Source organism: Lagenorhynchus albirostris, chromosome 11 (assembly GCF_949774975.1).
Source record: "Lagenorhynchus albirostris chromosome 11, mLagAlb1.1, whole genome shotgun sequence".
Lineage (NCBI taxonomy): Eukaryota > Metazoa > Chordata > Mammalia > Artiodactyla > Delphinidae > Lagenorhynchus > Lagenorhynchus albirostris.
Genome location: NC_083105.1, coordinates 47,351,033 through 47,371,419, shown reverse-complemented (window position 1 = coordinate 47,371,419; position 20,387 = coordinate 47,351,033). Strand labels below are relative to the sequence as shown.

The following is a 20,387-nucleotide window of genomic DNA, read 5'->3' as shown; positions in this document are numbered from 1 at the left end:
TCAAATTGCTGGTAGCCAATGACTTAATATATTTATGAATCCATAGATTTTTTTCCCTTACCATCGATGATCACTGAGGTAAAAGAGAGTGGCTCTGAGAAAGACTCAGAATTTATTGAGAATAGTTAACAAGATATACACAGGGTTGGAAAAACCTGGAAAGGAGCTCATATTTGCTTGGCAACCTGTAGGATAAACTCCAATTTTGTGCTTTCCTAGAGCACAATGCTGGGATGAAGACGAAGATTTCCCCTGAGAGTTCAGCCTACCACTATGAAATGTGCCTGCTCTGTGGACTTGCCCACAGCTGCATTCCAGAGAAGTCTCCCAAAGTACTCTGTGAAGTTGATTAGATTCTCACTCAATGTCGAACTGCTGGAACCTGTTCAGTAGCATTGCTGAGCTAAGACAATTATTCTGAGAAAGGGGGCTTCAGAAGTGAGCAGTGAAGTGAAACACAAACCCTGAAGGAGTTCCATCAACTCGATTCACAACTCATGGGTGGAGAGCCAGGGGGAAATGAACAGAAGTAGGAAAGGCAGCCTTTTTATAGCCTGTGTGTGAGTGAAAGGAACCAAAGCCAGGAAGATGGACCTTGAGGGGACTCAATCCCTACGAACCAGCAATGAGGGATACGCTCTCTGAAGCTGTGTTTCTTGACGGCCCTGGATAACGAACGGGCCTTACTGGTGATTACAGCCTAAGGCCATTTCAGTGACCATCTGCCCCCTGCTTTACGGAGTAGGATTTGCTATCAGAACATGGCTCAGTCCTTCTTACTTCATTGGCATGTTTCCTGGCTCTATAAGGCTTAATGCAGCCCTTTGAGTAAATAGGTCCTTCTAGTTTATCAGCCTTTGCCAGTGGTTTTTAACTAGTGGTGGGCTTGCCCTTCAGGAGACAGCTGGCGATGTCTGAAGACAGTTCTGGTTGTCACAGCTGAGAGAGTGCTCCTGGCATCTGACAGGTAGAGGCCAAGGACCCTGCTAAACATTCTCCAATGCACAGGACAGCACCCACAGCAAAGAGTTATCTGGCCCAAAATGTCAATAGTGCCAAGGTTACCCTGGGTTATCCTAAAGCCGGAAGTTTTCTTGCAGGGAAATGCATCACTGTAACTGGAAAATGGGTACAACAGCTAGTATTTCATCTTCTTGACTAGAATACATTTTTTTTTCAGTTGTAGGGAAGATTTTCTTTCAATTTAATAAAGAGAGGTAAGATTGACTAGAAATACCCCATATTTAAGTATATTTTCAGGAATGTCCTTTGGCATTTTTGATACTCCTAGATCTTCCTGATAAGTAAAGGGCTGGTAATAGGAAAGCAGCTTTGGGTTTGGACCTGTGAAATTTGAATTAACTTAAACCTTATAAAGGAATCACGAAGTCTCTTGGAAGCTGTGTTTTGTTTTCTCAGGGAATGGGGGGTAGGAGAGTAGCAGGTGTATAGATCTTTTAATGCATTTTCCAGTAGAAATTATGCTATAAATGGTGATATCCCAGGTTAATCTCTAAGGGTTGTCTTAACCCACAGAACAGAAGTATGCTGGTGATGCAGTGATGGCAGTCTTACTGACTATTGTGTGTAAGATGGTTTCTGAGGAAACGGATTCTGAGCTGCAGCTCAAGCGTCCGTCCAGTAGCTAGAGGTGATTTCAGAGGATGGTAGATGCTACTAAACTCTGGGGCCACCTGGAGCTGGGCACATTGCTGCCTCAATGCAACCAGGATTCTGTCAACAAGGAAGAAAGGAGAGGTTAGGTAGGAAACCAGCATTGCCTGCCATGGGGACGTCTGGTGTGTGTGGGTTGGCAGTTAGGTTTGGAATTTTAGTTCGACCGTTTCCTGTCTTTCTAGCCTTGGGGAACTTGCTGAACCTCTTTGAAAGTCTTTCTACATTTATCAACTGGAGATGATAGTAATATCATGGTGGAGATTAAATGACAGTAAATACCAGGAACACAGAAGCTTAATACATGTCAACTTTCCCCCCTCCGACTGCAAACTTTCTTATCAATACTTGGTTGATACCACCTCACATCTTTAAGGCATGTCAGTATTTGCCCAAGTTTGTGGTCAGCTCTAGCCACATGGTTAAAACTACTGCCAATGTAGAACCTTCTAGGATTAATGGAACAAGCTCATAACTTTGGGAACCAGTGAGCTATCAAAAAGCCTGGAGCGTTGCAAGCAACCACTGAACAAGGACAATGAAACTGGTCCTGGTGGCTCTGGTGTCTTTAAGGTCATCATGGCATGGAGAGCTAAGGGAAGCTTGGCGCAGCTGGAGGCTGTGACATCGTCTCTCCATGACTGACACCAACCATCCTCCACACACTGCTGAGTTGATGTTGAAAGAGATGAACTGAAACAGGGTGGGACTGACACCACGAGCTCACTCATCCTTCTCTATCTTTTCAGGATTTCTTTGATCCAAATTAAGTCCAGCAGACATCATCTTGGAGAAGCAGGGACCTTGGAGGAGTTCATGGAAGGCCACCAATCGTAAGTTTTTGCTTGTAGACATCTGTGATGCTTCCCTCAGGAAGTCTATTTATAGGAGAGAATGACAGAAGAGCAGTTATGTGATTACAAGACTATATTATGTGAGTAGATTGGGGATCTGGAGACATCTGGCTCTGAAAGGCCACAAACCAACCTGGACTCCCCAGAGGCTGTGTTTTTCTCTTGTTGGAGAGTTTCTTTCTTTAATTAAAAAAAGGTGTTTTTTTGGCCCTACCAGGGATCGAACCCAGGCCCTCAGTGGGGAAAGTGCGGAGTCCTAACCACTGGACCACCAGGGACTTCCCTCTCCCATTTACTTTTGGAAGGAACAGTGGCATGGGCTCAATATTGCTCCATCTCAGGTGTCTTTGAGACGGGAGGGCTTAGTCTGAGTCCTGGTCAGTTAGGATCGTATTGATGGGATGGGGTTGATACTGCGGGAGGGGCTCCAGACTTGGACTCTGCAGATCTGTGTTTGCATTACTCTATGGCCTTGGGCAAGTTGTTGAACTTCTTGCTCTTCTTTCCCTCATCTGGAGACAAGAGGGTTGGACCAGGTGGTCCGTAAGGTCCCCATCAAGCTTGGCAACAGGGACTTCCCACTGCATCACTTTGGAGTCATCAGACATGTATCACTCAGCTGCAAATGCAGGGAAGTGTGGGGTAAATGGAGTGGGGACTGTGCTTAGAAAAACATCGTTGTTTTTGCTTCAGTTTAAATTCTGGGACACTAAGTTAAAATGGCAAAGAGCTTGACCCAGTCTCCTTTTGTGTAACCCCCTCCGAGACAGTTAGGGGGGCCAGCATGACAAATGAAAAGAAGATGTATAGGGTTTGGAGTCAGAAAAATTTGAGTTTGCATATCAGGTCTACCATTCAGTGGGCAGAAGGTAAACAAATTCTCTGAGCCTTAGTTCACTTACCTGCAAAATTGGAATAATAACACCTGCAGCATGGGATTGTCCCCAAGTCAATACAATAATGTGTTTAAAGTATTTTGCACACAGGAGATGCTTGAAAAGGGTTAATATTATTATCCTCTTATTATTAATGTTATTATTAGCTGTTGGGTTATGTTTATTCTGAGGAGTTCTAATAGATGCCCAAGTGAGCTGAGCCCTGAGCCAGCTCTGGGGCTGTTTCTCTCAATTCCTGGGCCCTACCTGGCTTCCTGGTTTGGTGTTGGGAAGACCTAAAACTGACCGGGCCAACTCTACATCCTTTTGCTTCACTATCTACTCTCCCAACTCCTCCCACCATGATGATTAAAACATAAATTAATCCTACGGTCTCTCAAGCAGATATTTGCTTCCTTACAGCAAAAAAAAAAAAAAAAAAAAATCCCTTTATCGGCCTTAAATGGTATTCTTTGAAATGTTGGCAAGATGCTATTGTTTGAATAGTCTTATGTCCTCCTTATGTACAATGTCTTATGCCTCCCTTCCTGGGGCAGAAAGCAATATCACATCGGCTTCTCTCAGCTGGGGAATGAGCTGGCGTTTTACAAGTCCTTTGATTAAAAGTTTTCGATGGTGGTCCACAAACCTGCAGAAAATGAGCCCTAAGGCAAACCAGTGGAAGTGGCTTGTTGTTCAGCGGCTATACCTTGGGACAGAGCTGGCTTGCTCCTTTGTCAGAAGAACAGCCCTGAAAAGAATGCCTTTCTCTAAAAATAGGACAGTTGGAGGCATAGCTGCACCAGCAGATAGTCTTCCTAGCGGCTTTGGGACAGGCCAGCTGATAAAGCTTTCTGCTCCGGGTGCCCCAGATTACTCACAGCTGTTTTCTAGACCAAAGGGCGCTGGGGATGCTGGCCTCACGCCACACGTCAGGTGCTCTTCATCACACACACCCGGGAGGCAGCCGTCGGCTTCATCAGCTATGGAGCCTTGCCCGCCCTCTAGAAGGGATGAGGGAGGGTTGGCAACCTGAACAGCAGGCACATTCCAAAACCCAGCAACCCCTCTGTTTTACTTTATATGTACATATTTTTTTCTTTTTTACTTCAATCAAAAGTTGGGTTGCCCTTCCATTAGAAGTTGGGAGATGGTATAATGCGGTGGTTAAAGGGGTGCGCTCTGGAACCAAACTCCTGGATTTGAAGCCTGTGTTTTATTTGGTTTTCTAATTAATACACTGTATTTTTAAGAGCCGTTTTAGGTTCACAGAAAAATTGAGCAGAAAGTACAGAGAGTTCTTATCTACCCTGCCGCCCGCAACCTCCCCCATTATGGACATCCTACACCACAGTGTATATTTGTTACAATCAATGGACTCACATTCACACATCATTCTCACCCAAAGTCCATAGTCCAACTGGGGTTCACTCTTGGTGTTGTACATTCTTTGGGTTTGGACAATGTATAACGACATGTATCTCCTGCTGTAGCATCGTACAGAATAGTTGCACTGCCCTAAAATCCTCTGAGTTCTGCCTATTCATTTCTCCTTCTCGTATAATAGGCAACCACTGATCTTTTTATTGTCTCCGTAGTTTTGCCTTTTATGTCATATAGTTGGAATCATGCAGTATGTAGCCTTTTCAGATTGTCTTCTTTCACTTAATAATATGCTGTTAAGTTTCTTCCATGTCTTGTCATGGCTTGATAGCTCATTTCTCTTTAGCGCCGACTAATACTCTATTGTCTGCACGTACCACAATTTACCCATTCACCTACTGAAGGACATCTTGGTTACTTCCAAGTTTGGGCAGTTATTTATAAATATCTGTGTGCAGGTTTTTGTGTGTATATAGGTTTGAGTAAACATCAGGGAACATGATTGCTGGACTACATGGGAAGAAAATGCTTAGTTTTGTCAAAAACTACCAAACTGTCTTCTAAAGTAGCAATAACATTTTGCATTCTCACTAGCAATGAATGAGAGTTCCTGTTTCTCCACATCCTTGCCAGCATTTGGTATTGTCACTGTTGTGGATTTTTGAAGGCTTAGATGACCTGAGGCAAGTTACTAAACCTCTCTGCCTTGGTTTCCTAATTTGTGAAACCCGGAAAACAGTAGCACCTCCATTATTGGGTTTTCGTGAGGATTAATTAAAGTAACCCATGTAAGGCATGTAGGACTGGGCTGGCCTATGTAAATTCTCAATAACCATTAGCTGTGTTGTTTGGATTAGGTTGGATTTCTGTTCTAAAAAGCACTTGAGATTCTTGGGCACAAAATGATGTTTAGGTTAGGGGTGGATTCCACAAAGCTATTTTAATAATAAGAGTCAACCGCATGCCATTCACCATGCTGAGGACTTCATATACCATTTCATTTGAATATTACAGAGTAGATACCAGCATTGCTGTCCATTTTCAGATGTGGAAATTACCACCTAGAGAGGTTGAATTAACTTAGCTAAGGTCACCCAGCTCAGAAGTAGAGTTGGGACTTGAACCTGAGTTTATGCAGTACCAAAATCCAGCACTTAGCCCCTTGCGACACTGTCCCTAACCTGGCGTCCCTGCCACCTTGCACCTTTGGTTTGGAAATTTAGATTTACAGGGTTACAGTCTTCCCAAACCATTCTCTAGTTAAGCAATAAGCCAGGCCCACGTGTTAGAATTAATTGCACCCCAAACTTGACACATTAACATGATTATATTGAAGTCCAGGTCAACTGTTTTGTTCTCCTGAGGGCTCAGCCAATCTCTGGTCTTTGCACATGCTGCTCCGTGCTTCCCCCACCTCTTCATCTGGCTAGCTTCCACTCTACCCTCAGGTCTTGTCTTAGACATTACTTCCTACAGTGAGACTTCTGGGTTAGGTGCACTCCTTTGCTGCCTTAGCACCCTCTCTTTTCCGTATTGTAGCTCTTGTCACCCTGTATTATAGTTTTATGTCTGGCTCCACGAGTGCAGATACCCTATGGGTCTTGCTCACTGACGTATGCCCAGCCCACAGGACGTGGACTTAATGAGTATTAGTGGAATGAAAGACTGAATGAATGCAAGGGGCTGGTGTTGGGCTGCAATATGAGTTTGGTGTATTCTTCTTACAGGCCCAGTCTCTGGGGTTGTCAGCCTTGACACCCAACTGCAGAAATTCACAATGGTGTTTGACTTAGGATCATCCAGCTTCTGGGTCCCTTGGTCCTATTGCTTCAGCAAGGCATGCAGTAAGGAATGACATGGATAGGGGAGTTGTAGCACTTGAGTAGACTCTTGGGCAATGAAGTCCTTTTCCCCAACTCACTTACTCTGCAACAAGGCATGGGCCCCAGATGGGCTTAACACAGTCTCTGGTCTCTATGTTCTTCAGGGGTGTCCCACAATGACCTTCCCAGGGTCTCACCTCGGGGTAAATCAGTTGGTACTTGATGGTTTGGCCATATTGGTTGTTAAAATGTAAACTGATATTTCCATATCAGCTGGTAAAGAACCCTTTCCCAGAGGCTGCTAAGTATTCTTTCCATTGCTCCAGTTTCCCTGCCCCTGTCCTAGGACCCCTCACCTCCCCACAATCCAGGAAACAAGGTGGTAACACCTGGTACAACAGGAAGCTCCCAAGACCCTGTTTCAGCTCCATGGCTGGCACCATATTGCTTCAGTCTGAGTCTTTACATAATTTGAGTATTACCCCTGATATGGTCCATCTTTATTCTTGGGAAATGGCACAGGAAGGAGGGGAGAGAGGTGAGGGGAGCAAGAGAGAACTCAGGCAGTGTCTCTGCTCCCCTGGCACTTGCACAGAGCTAAGAGGATGTAGGAATTTGGACATGCCAGGTGAATGACTAGTTGTTTACATGTGGTGTCCAGCTACCCACTGCACAGACAGCTGCTCTACACCCTCCTTCACTAGCTCTCTGTAGAAGGTTTCGAGAACAACAGCCACCATACACTGAGGTCTTTCTGTGTGCTCAGCACTCAACTAAATGGCTATTTACTTTTCCTGACAACTCTGTGAGTATGAACAATTATTATCCTCATTTTCCAGATGAGGAAACAGGTCTGAGAGGTTAAGTTGGCACCCAGGTCACGGAGCTAGTAAGTGACAAAGTTGGGAGTCTGACTCTGGAGGCCCCGCAGGGACTGCATTCGTAGGGAGTATCTTAGTTCTAAGGTAGAGGCCCAGAGGCTTCTGGTGAGGGGAAGGCGCTTTTCAAGAAACAGTGCAGAAAAATGGAACAGGTTCATGAGAAGGCTGCCACAGAGCCATGTCACTACGGTGGCCAGAGGAAAACTTCCCAAGAATCCTAGGTCCTGTGGATGGCTGCCCTGGGGCTCTCCATGGTCTGAGCCTCTGTGCTGACAGAAGTGAGTCAGCTACAGTCCCCAGAGTTCCCTCTGGGACACCTCCCCTGAGGGCAGTGCGTTCAGAAGACTGAACCTGTGACCTGTCCTGAGGTTTCATGCTACCTCAGTCTCCATAGCAACCCTGGCTCTCTGGGTAGTGCCCCAGGGCAGGCTAGGGTATTACAGAGCTCCTGGCTGGGAGCTCTCGGTCAGACTCTTGCTGGATGTCCAAGTAAATACCTGTTGCTTTGAGTAAAAAATGTGAAACTCACATCTAAGAACAGAAAATTCTTGAAGGAAAAAAAATCTTGAAGAATATTCTTCAGGGAATTCCCTGGAAGTCCAGTGGTTACGACTCAGCACTTTCACTGCAGGGGCCTGGGTTCCATGCCTTGTTGGGGAGCTAAGGTCCTGCAAGCTCTGCAGCACGGCCAAAAAACAAAAACAAAAATTCAAACCTTTTGGGACTTCCCTGGTGGCACAGTGGTTAAGAATCTGCCTGCCAATGCAGGGGACACGGGTTTGATCCCTGGTCCAGGAAGATCCCACATGCTGCGGAGCAACTAAGCCCGTACACCACAATTACTGAGCCTGTGCTCTAGAGCCTGCGAGCCACAACTACTGAGCCTGTGTGCCGCAACTACTGAGGCTGCGTGCTGCAACTACTGAAGCCTGCATACCTAGAGCCCGTGCTCCGCAACAAGAGAAGCCACCGCAGTGAGAAGGCTGCGCACTGCAACGAAGAGTAGCCCCTGCTCACCGCGACTAGGGAGAAATCCCGCATGCAGCAACGAAGGCCCAACGCAGCCAAAAAATAAATAAATAAATGTTAAAAAAAAGAATATTCTTCAATGAAGAATTTATATTATACCTTGCTCATAATTAAGGGAAAAAAAGATGAAAAGGAGAAAAAAAAAGACTGAAAGAAAGCATTTTTAAAGTGCTGATATGGTTTTTATAATAGGCAATTTATTTTTCTTTCCAATTTTTCCAAAATATGTAATGTGTTTACTTTTAAATGAAAAACATAGATATTTAAATTCCCCCTTAAGTTCTAGGATGGCTTATGTCTTTCTTTAGGAGTTAGAAAGGGATAGATGCCCAGGAGGAGACCAGCCAACCTCCTCCGCCCTTGGTGACTTTTAGTAAATCACCTGATTGCTTTGATCAATTTCTCCTTTGTAAAACGGGGAAAACAGTAGAATAGTAGGACTTCATAAGATTAGGATGAGCAGGGAATGGGTTAATCTGGGTAATTTTTATTAGGTCTGGCTCATGGTAAATGCTCCTGGTAAGTGTCAGTTATTCTGATCACTGGCTAACTAGCGCATGGTGTTAGTTATTCTCATAATCGTCAGTGTTATTATGACCACCAGAGGGCACTCCTGGCTCTGGGAGTCTGCCTGGGGATACGGTGTTTCATGGGACACCAGGATTCCAGTGTTGTGTGCCTGTCCTAGGTAGGTAGATGTGAGAAGAAAGCACACAGATGCCCCTTCCTCCCTTGTTGATCTCTAAGTTTCCGGCCATGTGCTGAGAAAGAAATCAGCTTTAGAGTTGGAAGGGCTGACCTTCTCTAGCAGTGGTGGAAATTGACTATGTCGTCACTCCCAGCAATGCACGTGGCATTCAGATCTTTCCTCTGGAGTTCCCACAGACAAGGAGGGCAGACGTTTTCCCTTCAGTACCTGACAGGGACCTCCTGGGGATGGTGAGGGTGGATGGCGGGAAGGTGAGCGGGCCTGACAGAGGGAAGTTAGGTGTGGTGGACAGAGGAGAGGCCCATATTCTGTTTTACTGGTCGCTGGCTCTGGGAGGCCACATGGTAAGAGGGTAGAATCCCGGATTAGTTAAATTCCTAGCAATTTCATGCAATAACGTGGCTTCATTCTCTGTGAGTTGGTGACTCCACGACCTCTCTCCAGCCCTGAGCTCTCTTCTAAGCTCCAGACTTGTCTGTCTATCCAGTTGTCTATTTGATTGTCTTCTTGGATGGGGTTTAATATACATGAAATAAAACTGTTCCTCCTGACTATTAACAGCAAGTACCAACTACTACTGCAACAAAAACAAAACAAAGAGTGAGCCTGTATTCTCAAAATGTCATTCATTTACTAAACAAATACTCCTTGAGTGTCCACCCAGTGCCAGACAGTGGACTCATCTCTGGGGGGTGTGGGCGGGTAGAGCAGTGAACACAACAGACGCAACCCCCCCATCACCGGGCTACATGAAGAGAAGCCGAATGTCTATGGCAAGGAAGCTGACTATGCTGCTCTGCTGTGCACTGGTGAAGAGCAAAACACACAAAAATATGAGGAGTGTTGTGCTCGCTTCTGGGCACACATTTGAGTAGAGCCATTGTGAAATTATGACACATCCAGCAGAGAGAGATCAGGATGTGAAGGGACTCAAGATCATGAGATGCAAAGAACAATTTGGGTCTTGGTTTGACAAGATTTGGTCTCAAGAAAACACTGTGTGTGTGTGTGTGTGTGTGTGTGTGTGTGTGTGTGCGCACGTGCACGCACATGCGCGTGCTCTGGGAGCTTGTATAGATGCACCATAATGGCATTCTTCAAATGTCTGAGGCTAGTCCCGAGTGTGGAGAAGGATGGACTACTTAGGTATGGACCCAGAGGCAGACTGAGAACCAGTGGGATCTGGTTGCAGCTTTCCTTCCAGGGTGGAGAAGGCCATTTCCCGAGTGTGACGTTCCAGCGTACAGTGGCTCGCTTTGCGGAGGTGAATTGTCTTTTCCTTGAGGGATTCGGCTAGATGAATCTTGGCAGGGATATTATAGGGAGAATGCTATCACACAATGGGGCACCGAACTAGGTGATGCCAAAATTTCCTTTCCACCCCAAGGTTCTGGGAACTGGCAGATCAATGGCATAGAGACCCAACACGAATGCATTCACTGTCACCAGCCTGGTGCCAGCGGGCTGTCAGCAGCCTCTGAGGTCTGTTCCTTGGTGTCCTGCAGATGAAGAGACTCTCTATTCAATAATGTCCCATTGATTCAAAAAGAGAGGAGCAGCTAGATCTGAGGGGCCCCAAGATATGATGACGCTGAAGCCCCCAGCTCGGCTCAGACTGGGGCATTAGGCTTCTTTTGCTGCAGCCTTGCCTTCTCTGTCCCCATCCTGATCTACCTCCCTCACCTGGCTAACATCCCCAGGCACCGGCTCACCTCGGACTGGAAGGAGCTTGTTCAGTCACCTCCTTGATCTCAGATAACACACTCATCTTTATTGCATTTTCCCTCCTGATAAGCCTCTTAGCTGCCGATTTCTTGGTTGTTCTCTTTGGTAAACAACCTATTTGGGGCTTCCCTGGTGGAGCAGTGGTTGAGAGTCCACCTGCCAATGCAGGGGACACGGATTCGAGCTCTGGTCTGGGAAGATCCCACATGCTGCAGAGCAACTAAGCCCGTGAGCCACAACTGGTGAGCCTGCACTCTAGAGCCCACGAGCCACAACTACTGAGCCCGTGCACCACAATTACTGAAGCCCACGCGCCTAGTGCCTGTGCTCCGCAACAAGAGAAGCCACCGCAATGAAAAGCTCATGCACTGCAACAAAGAGTAGCCCCCGCTCGCCGCAAGTAGAGAAAGCCCACACGCAGCAATGAAGACCAAATGCAGCCAATAAATAAATAAATAACAAAAAAACCAACCTATATGGAAGAGATTTTAAATGTTAACAGAGATTTTAAGAAATAAGTGTGTGAGACGGGCTGTCCTCAGCCCCAGTCTGGTGACGCCCCTGGGATTACCGAGGCTGTGTGGGCCTGCTGTTCAGTGTAAGGAGGGTCCAGGCCACCCACAGCCCTGGGGGTACCGGGTGGGCCTGGGAGGTTGTATGGGACACCCTTTCCCCATTTTGGGCTGCTAGGGAATGCCCCCGCTTTCATCCCTCTCTGTGGCCTTTGCCTTTGCAAGTGGAGTTTGCTATATGCTGTTTTATCAAATGGGCTTAAGGCAGAAAATTTAAGAAATTATGTACCTAGATCTTTGACTCAGCAAGAGTCATTTTTTGCTTCGGGGAAGAAACCTTAAACATTCTCAAATCTTACTTTTGTTCTAAAGTCAAGCCCATTTCTTTAAATAACAATATAGTTAACAATTATTGGGCCATAACTTTGCACCAGACCCTGAATTAATTGCTTTAAATAAAGTATTTCATTTAATTGTAAAAACAACCCGATGAGGAAGGTACTGGCATGAATGTCATTTAACAATTGATGAAATTAGGGCTAAGGCACATTGAGTAGCTTGGCCAGGTTGCACAGTTAGTAAGTGTCTGAGCCTGACTAGAACCCGCTACCCCAGTTCTTAATCACCATGCTATTTAATAACATGATGATGTAATAATGAGAGCAAACATTCATCAAGTGCTTACTATATGATAGGCAATGTACCATGAGTTTTGTATGTACTAACTCATTTAATACTCACAATAATAGGGATTACTATTATCCCCATTTTATCTGTGAGGAAACCAAGTCACAACAAGGTTAGGTAACTTCACAGATAGTGGTGGATCTGGGATTTGAACCCATGTAATCTGAGTCCAGAAGCTCACATTCTTACTCTCTATGTTCTCTTCTTAACACAGGTTGATTAGGCCACATTTGAAGTTTAGTTTTATCAGTGGAACATAAAGTAAAAACAAGAGCTCACTCTGTTTTCTGCACCCTTGGTATAGTGTGGACCACAAAAGACGAATAACTTACTTAACCTTTACCACTGACCAACAGAAGTGCACCCTGTCTACTGAACACCACATCAGAAAGGTGTGAGCGTGGTACCCAGCCAGCCTCGTGTTGTGGATGCAGGGTGGCTGTGATACCCACATGACCCACGTCTGCTCTTTTTGATTCCAGGAGGCCCTGAGGGATGGGATTGTGTGTATCCGCAGCTTTCAAGTTCTAGATGTCACCACCAAGTCTGGATGGCTCTGGATCGTAGGAGCTGTGTTTATATCAGAATTGTACTACATGTTTGATGGGGTACCAACAGGGTGGGGTTTGCAAGAGCTGTGCATGGGGGTGGCATCGACCCCCTTGGCCTTGGGTAGTGGGTGAGGAAGCTTCCAGAACCGCCCTGGTGGCTGTGGGGCTGACCCCCATAAAGGCTGATGGGACAGAGGGAGAGGGTCACTTCTAATCTGACGCTGGGCTTTCTACTCTTTGTTCTCAAACTCCTCAGGGCTCCTCCCGCAGACTCTCTGAGTATCCCTTAGAGTATATTCTGAGGAAAGCGACCCTGGACTTGGTGTTGGCTAAAACACAAGCCAATGCCCTTCTGGGAAAGCACTACGAACAGGGGAGTGTTCTTCTCTCTTGTATTTGGTGCTTCTCCGGACATCCGGTCTTTTATGTTTCCTTTATGGCTTTTAGAGGTTTTATTTCCCAGGCAGTGAGTGGGTTTGATCTACTTCCCCGCCATCACTTGCCCCTACTCCAGCAGGCTTTACCAACTATGGCTTAGCTGTTTCTTCTTCTCCCACTTACTGACTTGCCCTTTTCCCTAGGAGAGTGAAGTCGGCTTTTAAAAATTACACATCCTCTCCCCTCCCCTCCCTGTGGAGCAGCCCCTGTTATTCAGTGCTCCGTGCCACTTGCTCTGGAGCTGACCTCAGAGTGACTGATGGGTCCTGAGGTCGATGGCTGGAAATAGCACGAGGGCTCCAGGCTGCCTCTGCCCATAGACAGTGACAACCAGCCTGCTGGTGACTATGACCAGCAGCTGCAGCTACGCAAACCCCAGTGGAGAGGCTCAGGTTTCTCCAGTGGGAATGACACAGAAATGACATGCTGTTCTTGGGTCATCTGGGATGTGACAGCCCTACAAGGCCTGCTGCCAGTGGGGCTGTCAAGCAAGGTTGGTTAGTGTCATGAGTCCCTGTATCTCGAATGATCTGCACTGTTGTTGAGCCAGGGAGAATACTGAGACTGTACAGTTCTCCCGGAGACACAGGTCAGAAAAGAAATGAATGCAGGTTTAACATGTCTGATTGGCAGCGTGGGGCTGCTGGGGTCTATAGCAATCCATAGAAAGATGCTCTGAGATTATTGGCTTTGCATCTTCTTATTCTTTCCCTCTTTGCACAGTTTAGGGAACTCACAGTGGTTGAGGTCTCCATGGAGCTGGTGATGCTTTAGTAAAAGAGTTGCACTCTCAACTTACCCACCAGGGCCAAATAGGCAACGCAACTGATTGAAGTGGGCCTAGCATAGGGCAATGGGGAGTGGTGGAGACTGTGGTAAATTGGAGAATCCTGGCCAAGCAAGAGCTATCCGAAAGTCAGACTCAGACCACCAACCACCACTTTCCCACCACAGACCAAAGCTGTGAGTCTAATTTTGTCTCAGACTGCTAAGTAAAGGAGCTTATTAGTAAACATTATTCCACTTAATGTAAAAAAAAAAAAAAAGACAAAAAACCAGATTCAATAAAATTACTTTGTTTCTACTGGTGCACTTTCTCTTCATGGAAACTTCCAGGATGCCCCAGTATAAACACTTGGGTAATGAACATGTCACGTGACCTTACACAGAGTTTAGGCCCTAAAGTCAGCAAACAGGGAGAACGCTGGTATAGTGAAAATTACCATTGAAAATCTCTTAAGAAGGTTACACGGCAGGCACTTTATTAGTACTTTTTCAGCAAGTCCACATGCCTGGATGCTAAACGTTGGAAGTCTTTCTGTTGAACAGCAGATGAAAGGGTTGGCTTGTGTTTAGGAGCCAAGTTGTTTGGGAAATTCTAGTGCTGTGCCTTTAAGCACCGGAGTCACTCTCAGCACATTGGAATTGGGGCTGATCGAGTGGGCTTTACATCTTGCATTTCGCACTCGCTCTGAGGGCTGTGTTCCCTGGGGAGAGGGTGAAAGTAAGGGGGGTCTTTCCTTTATGTGTGTACACAGTGCTTCTCTTTCCTTTGCCAAGCTCACTTGGTTGAATTCATATGGGTCACACACATTCAATATGATTTCAGCATTCGGAAGGATACACATGTACACCTCACATGTGCGCAGAGAAGAAGGAATTGGCAGTCTTGCACTGTATCCATACACTTGTTTCAGGCTTTGACTAGTGGCAAAATACAATCCTAGATTGTAGACAAGAGTTTAAGCTTGTTTCAGTGAAGGCAGGGATCATGCAGGCAGGTTTGATTGCAGGGAAGGTGTTTACAGAGAAATAGGCTCTGGGGTTGGGCTATTCTTTAGGGAAACAATGTATTTGCCTCATAGTTTATGTACAGACCTGATTTTGCATCCTTCCTCTGCCCATTAACAGCTCTGTGACACGAGTACACTATTTCACTTCCCTGGACCTCAGTTACCTTATCTGTAAAACGAGCATAGTGACACCTCACAGTTTGTTAAGAGAACTAGATATGATAATGTACGTACAGCATTTAAACCATAGCATTTGGCGCATAATAGGTGTTCAATAAAAGCTGGCTCCCAAGGTTCCCCACTAGTCTCTGAAGGCTGTCAGTGGGGCTGCTCGAGTGGTTATGGCAACTGACTGCTCAACTACATACAGAAATTTCTGTCCTCCCCTAGTTCATTGTTTTTTGGATGCAGAATAGGGTAGTAGAATCAGCAATGCACCTTAGAGACCTGGGTTGAAATCCCAGATTGAAATTTTAACTGTTGTGAAACCCTTGGCAAGTTATTTAACTTCTCTATTTCTTCCTACACAATGGGTAGTAGTACCTTGTGAGGGTTGATTGAAATGATGCATGTGAAACACGAGGCGCACCCCAAGTACCCAACAGGTGTTAATTCTCCTCTCGCTCGCCCCACCCCCCTTTTTGTTTCTTTCTGCCGCTTGGGTCCATTTTCTTAATATTCATCGTGAACGTCTCTTCCTTCCTCCCTGTGTATAGAATCTTCAGAAATGTTATTGGAACCAGCCTTTGAGAGGGACCTTAAATCACTTAGTCCAACCACTCATTTCAGAGCTGAACAGGATGAAGTCCCAAGGTCTGAGTAACTTGATTGAGTCCACACAGCTAAGGTTGTGGTTGCATTTGACTGAGATTTTCAGTTTTCCTGACTTTAGATCCAGGTCTAATTTGGTTTATTCATTCATTCATTTTTTTCCTTTATTTCAAGCATTCATTCAGCTAAGGTTTTTTTGTTTTGTTTTGTTTTGTTTGAGTCATTTCAGACACTGTTGTAAGCACGGGGATACACTGGTTGAATAAGACAGTGAATGGAGCTTACATCCCAGTGGGCAGGGCATGGCTGCCTCCTAGGACAGGTCAGCATACGCCCCGTTTCCACTCTGCCTACGAGACTGACCTCTCACAGCTAAACCTGAACCTTCTTCCTTGGTATATAGCCTCTGAACGGGGACCAGGGGAGGCAAACTTATGTTGAAGGCAGGTGAATGTGTCATTTAGGAACTGGCCTGTGTTCTCACATTCTTTCATGATGAAAGTAATCAGAATCCACTTTTACTGGCAAAAAATATGACTGATCCTTTGTTCGAAGGTGTTTTCTAATCTTGAAAAGTGCTTTTCCCTTTGGAGTTTGTAGGGTCCCCTGACCATGTGTATGAATAACAAACTTATCATTAGTGTCAAGGATGCTGCCCATTTTGGAAAGCTTTGTTTCTTGAGGAATAATGAGAAGGTGAAATTAGTTCTTTTCTGAAACCATCTGCAACTGTCTCAAGCATGGCAGCTGATTCCTAAGGACAGGGCCTGGGTAGCAGTAAATACCTGACATCCACCATCTTTGAGCACAGCCTGTTACAGGAGAGTAAAGACAGACTGTGGGAAAGTCCCAAAGGCCCAGGGCAGTCTCAGCCAGTGAGACAAGTGACGCTGGCCTCCTAGCATAGGCCCTCCTCCTCTCCGATCCCGGGCCCTAAATATAGTTTGGTCGTGGACTCCACCACTGTGGATTCGATCCTGCCTCCTTCTGAGTGTGGAAGGGTTCCAGACTATCCCTGTGACACCATCACCTTTTCTTCTTTAACAAGAGCACCTTATGTATCAAGCTTTACTCTTGCAGTTTAATCTCAGCCTGATCAAAGAGATGGCTTATTTTTAGTGGGCTTTTGTGCAGAGGTGTGTCGGAAGAGTTTACACACTCCAGGCACCAAAGGGGAAAAATCACCAGTTGAAAGGTAACAAGAGGGGGATGCATTTAGGAGAAAACTTTATTTAGTGGGGAGGAGCATGAGTTTTATGAGGCTAAGGGTCGGCTTTCTTTTTTCCCATTCATACCACTCTGTCTTTCAGTTCTCTCCATTGCTATTTTGTTTCAAACCAGTGCCTCTGATTTACAGGAAATATGTAGAACTTATTAGATGTGATTGTTTAGTAGGGAGTATTGGGGGGAAATTGGCTCACTCTATGGAGAAAAATAAACCAGATCCCTACCTAAAAGATAACAGAGGGCTTCCCTGGTGGCACAGTGGTTGAGAGTCCGCCTGTCGATGCAGGGGACACCGGTTCATGCCCCGGGCCGGGCAGATCCCACATGCCGCAGAGCCTGCGCGTCCGGAGCCTGTGCTCCGCAACAGGAGAGGCCACAGCAGTGAGAGGCCCGCTTACCGCAAAAAAAGATAACAGAAAAAAGGGTGGGAGAATATTGTGACATGATGTGGAGAAAGATTTCAAACAACTTTCAAAAACGTAAAACAGAAAAAAGGATGAACTTGATTATATCAAAGTTAAGGATTTCACAGCAAACAATACCATGGACGCTTTTAACAGACACACAAAAAACTGGAAAAGACTATTGCAACGTCCAAAATTAACAAGGGTCTGCTGTCGTTCTGGAATATAAAAGGGACTCCCAAAAACAAACAAGAAAGATATAGAATCCCCGTTAGATAAAAGGGCAAAGAATTTGAAAAGGCAGTTTTCAGAAGAGGAGTCCCCAAAGAATGAACAAGTATATGAAGAGATACTTGATGTCATTAATAAATCAAATAACTGTCATGCAGTAACCAGTAATGTATAATTGGCAGGTAAATGTCAGTTAAACAGCAAGTAGGTGCCACTTTACACTTGTTAGACTGGAAAAATTAGAAACCTAGGTGATGCCAGGCTTGTGGTGGGGAAGGGGCAGTGGAGGTACGATGTGCATGGTGGGGGTGCCACTCGGTGCCGTTATTCTGGAGCGCCATCTGGCAATAGCGGTCAGGTTAAATATATTCCCACCCTGTGACCCAGTGACCCTGCTCATGGGTTTACACCCCAAAGAAACTCCTACGGGGCCATAAAGGAACGCCTCTGAGGTGCTTACTGTGGGGGGTGGGGGGTGGAGGCAACCTGGGGAGTGGATAAGTCAGCTCCCAGACATCTTAGACCGTGCCGGACTTAGAAGCAATGGATGAGACGTACACAGGGAACTTGGGAGGACCTTAAAACATGGTATGGAGTGAAAAACAAACCAACAAAGAAACAGATGAAGCCTACAGTATAAACATTTACAGAAGTTAAGAACCCTTGCACATAAAACAGTAACACACCTTTTGTAAGACTGCAAATAAAGGGCTTTACATTAAACAAACTAAAATGGTTGGGAGGGGGAACAAGATTGGGGATGAAAGGAAGCAAACAGACATACAAACAAGCAAACCAGCTGAACTTCAGAGGGCCTTTTGATATTTACCTAGACCTGCAGAAGAGAGTGACAGATGGGTGAGGAGGGTGAGAGGGACGGATCGCCCACCCACCCAGTTTTAGCTGAAACTGTAGTTGCTAATGTTTCATGAATGATTATGAATAAAAGTCCAACTGGTGACATCATCCAGAACTGCACTAGCCCTCTGATGTTAGCCTCCTGGAAGTGCTGGAGAATGCATGAGGTGGAGGAATCCGTGAGTTTGCTTGGCCCATGGGGAGCAGGTATACTGATCCTACCCATTTTAACTATTTTCTACTGAAAAATAAAGTACCAGATTATCCATCTAGAAGATACGGTTTATTTCTTTGGTCCTAAGTAAGACATATATAAAGGCCAAAGCTGGATCAGGTGTCTATCCATGGTCTAGCAGTTTATTGGCACAAACCCTTGCATAATATTTGGCAAAATCTATTGTCACCCTTTATATAAGCTACATTCTCAGAAAATTATAGTCATGCTAGCAATGGTGTTCAATTAATCTTACTGGTAAGAGCCATCCAAGGAATTCTCTAAGGGTGAAACTCAGGGTTTCCATCCAGTTTTTCGGGATTTGACATATCAGATCCTTTAGCATCGAGGGAGGAATGGTGATTAGTTCATAGCTTGTACACAGAATAAGAATTTCACCAGTTGCTGGGTTCATCTGTTCTCTTTTAGTTCTATTTCTTTCTCTGGATTATCTCTCTTCATTAATCTCCTTGGTGGTTGTCTCATTTACACCTTCCTGTTGGCCTAAGTCAGATTTCCCAATCTGATTATTTTTGGGCTCCACAGTTGTTGTGCCTGTCTGTCCTGTGCATTGCAGGATGTTTAGCAACATCCCTGACCTCTTTCCACTAGATGCCAGTAATGCTCCCCAGTGTGACAACCCAGAATGTCTCCAGACATTGCCAAATGTTTCCTGGGTACAAAAGTGCCTCAGGTTAATAACCATTAACTAGACAAAGAACTTGGAACACATCAGCATTTCTGTACAAAAGGTATTTTAGAAATGTTCTTATCCTCTTTCAGGAGACAAGATACAGCATTCCTTTTGCTGCTTCTGTTATGTAAATATCTAAAACTAGAAGTTCAGAAAAGATGGTTCCAGGGAACCATCTGGCCAAATCTACTTGTGGTGAAAGGAAGAGTTGGGCCCATTTTCTGAACTAATTCAGAAACAAAACACAAAAACTGACTCTCCACACATTGTTAACAGGGTACTTAGGGCAAACGTGTTTTTTGTGCCTCTGTTTTCCAGGGTAATTGCTTCCGTTTTCTTTTTGCCACATCTAGAGTTCTCTAAGATTTGCAATAGGAGAACAATTCTGGTATTCTTGAATTGGTTCCTTTTACTCAATAGCCACTGCCATAAATACTGTCTTAAAAATTAGGGTTCACAGAAAGCATGCGAGGGGACTTCCCTGGTGACACAGCGGTTAAGAATCCACCTGCCAATGCAGGGGACATGGGTTCGAACTCTGGTCCGGGAAGATCCCACATGCCGCGGAGCAACTAAGCCCGTGCATCACAACTACTGAGCCTGTGCTCTAGAGCCTGTGAACCACAACTACTGAGCCCACGAGCCACAACTACTGAGCCCGCGTACCACAAATACTGAAACCTGGGCTCCTAGAGCCTGTGCTCCGCAACAAGAGAAGCCACCACATGAGAAGCCCACACACTGCAACGAAGAGTAGCCCCCGCTTGCTGCAACTAGAGAAACCCCGCGCGCAGCAACGAAGACACAACACAGCCAAAAATAAAGAAATAAATAAATTTATGAAAAAAGGAAAGAAAGCATGTGAAAGGATTGAGGATCTACCTGAGAGTATTCCATAAGACAAAATGAGGAAGATCCTTGCTTATTCCTATTGATACCACAGCACTTCAGAAAATGACTGATGTTGATCAGATAGATGATGATTGTGAAGAGGAAAAGGAATTAGATTCTAAACTGGCTCCTGCTTAGGAATTTTTTACAGTTGTAGTTATTA

At 45.4% G+C, this 20,387-nt stretch overlaps 1 protein-coding gene across 1 annotated transcript in view; it reads left to right on the top strand.

Annotated features, from left to right (window-relative positions):
- RAB3IP (RAB3A interacting protein) overlaps positions 1-20,387 on the top strand; it is a 170,093-nt gene that overhangs the window by 3,236 nt on the left and 146,470 nt on the right. Inside the window, exon 3 of the mRNA XM_060165369.1 lies at positions 2,424-2,507. Coding sequence (XP_060021352.1) covers positions 2,424-2,507 — 84 coding nt within the window. The remainder of the gene's footprint in view (positions 1-2,423; positions 2,508-20,387) is intronic.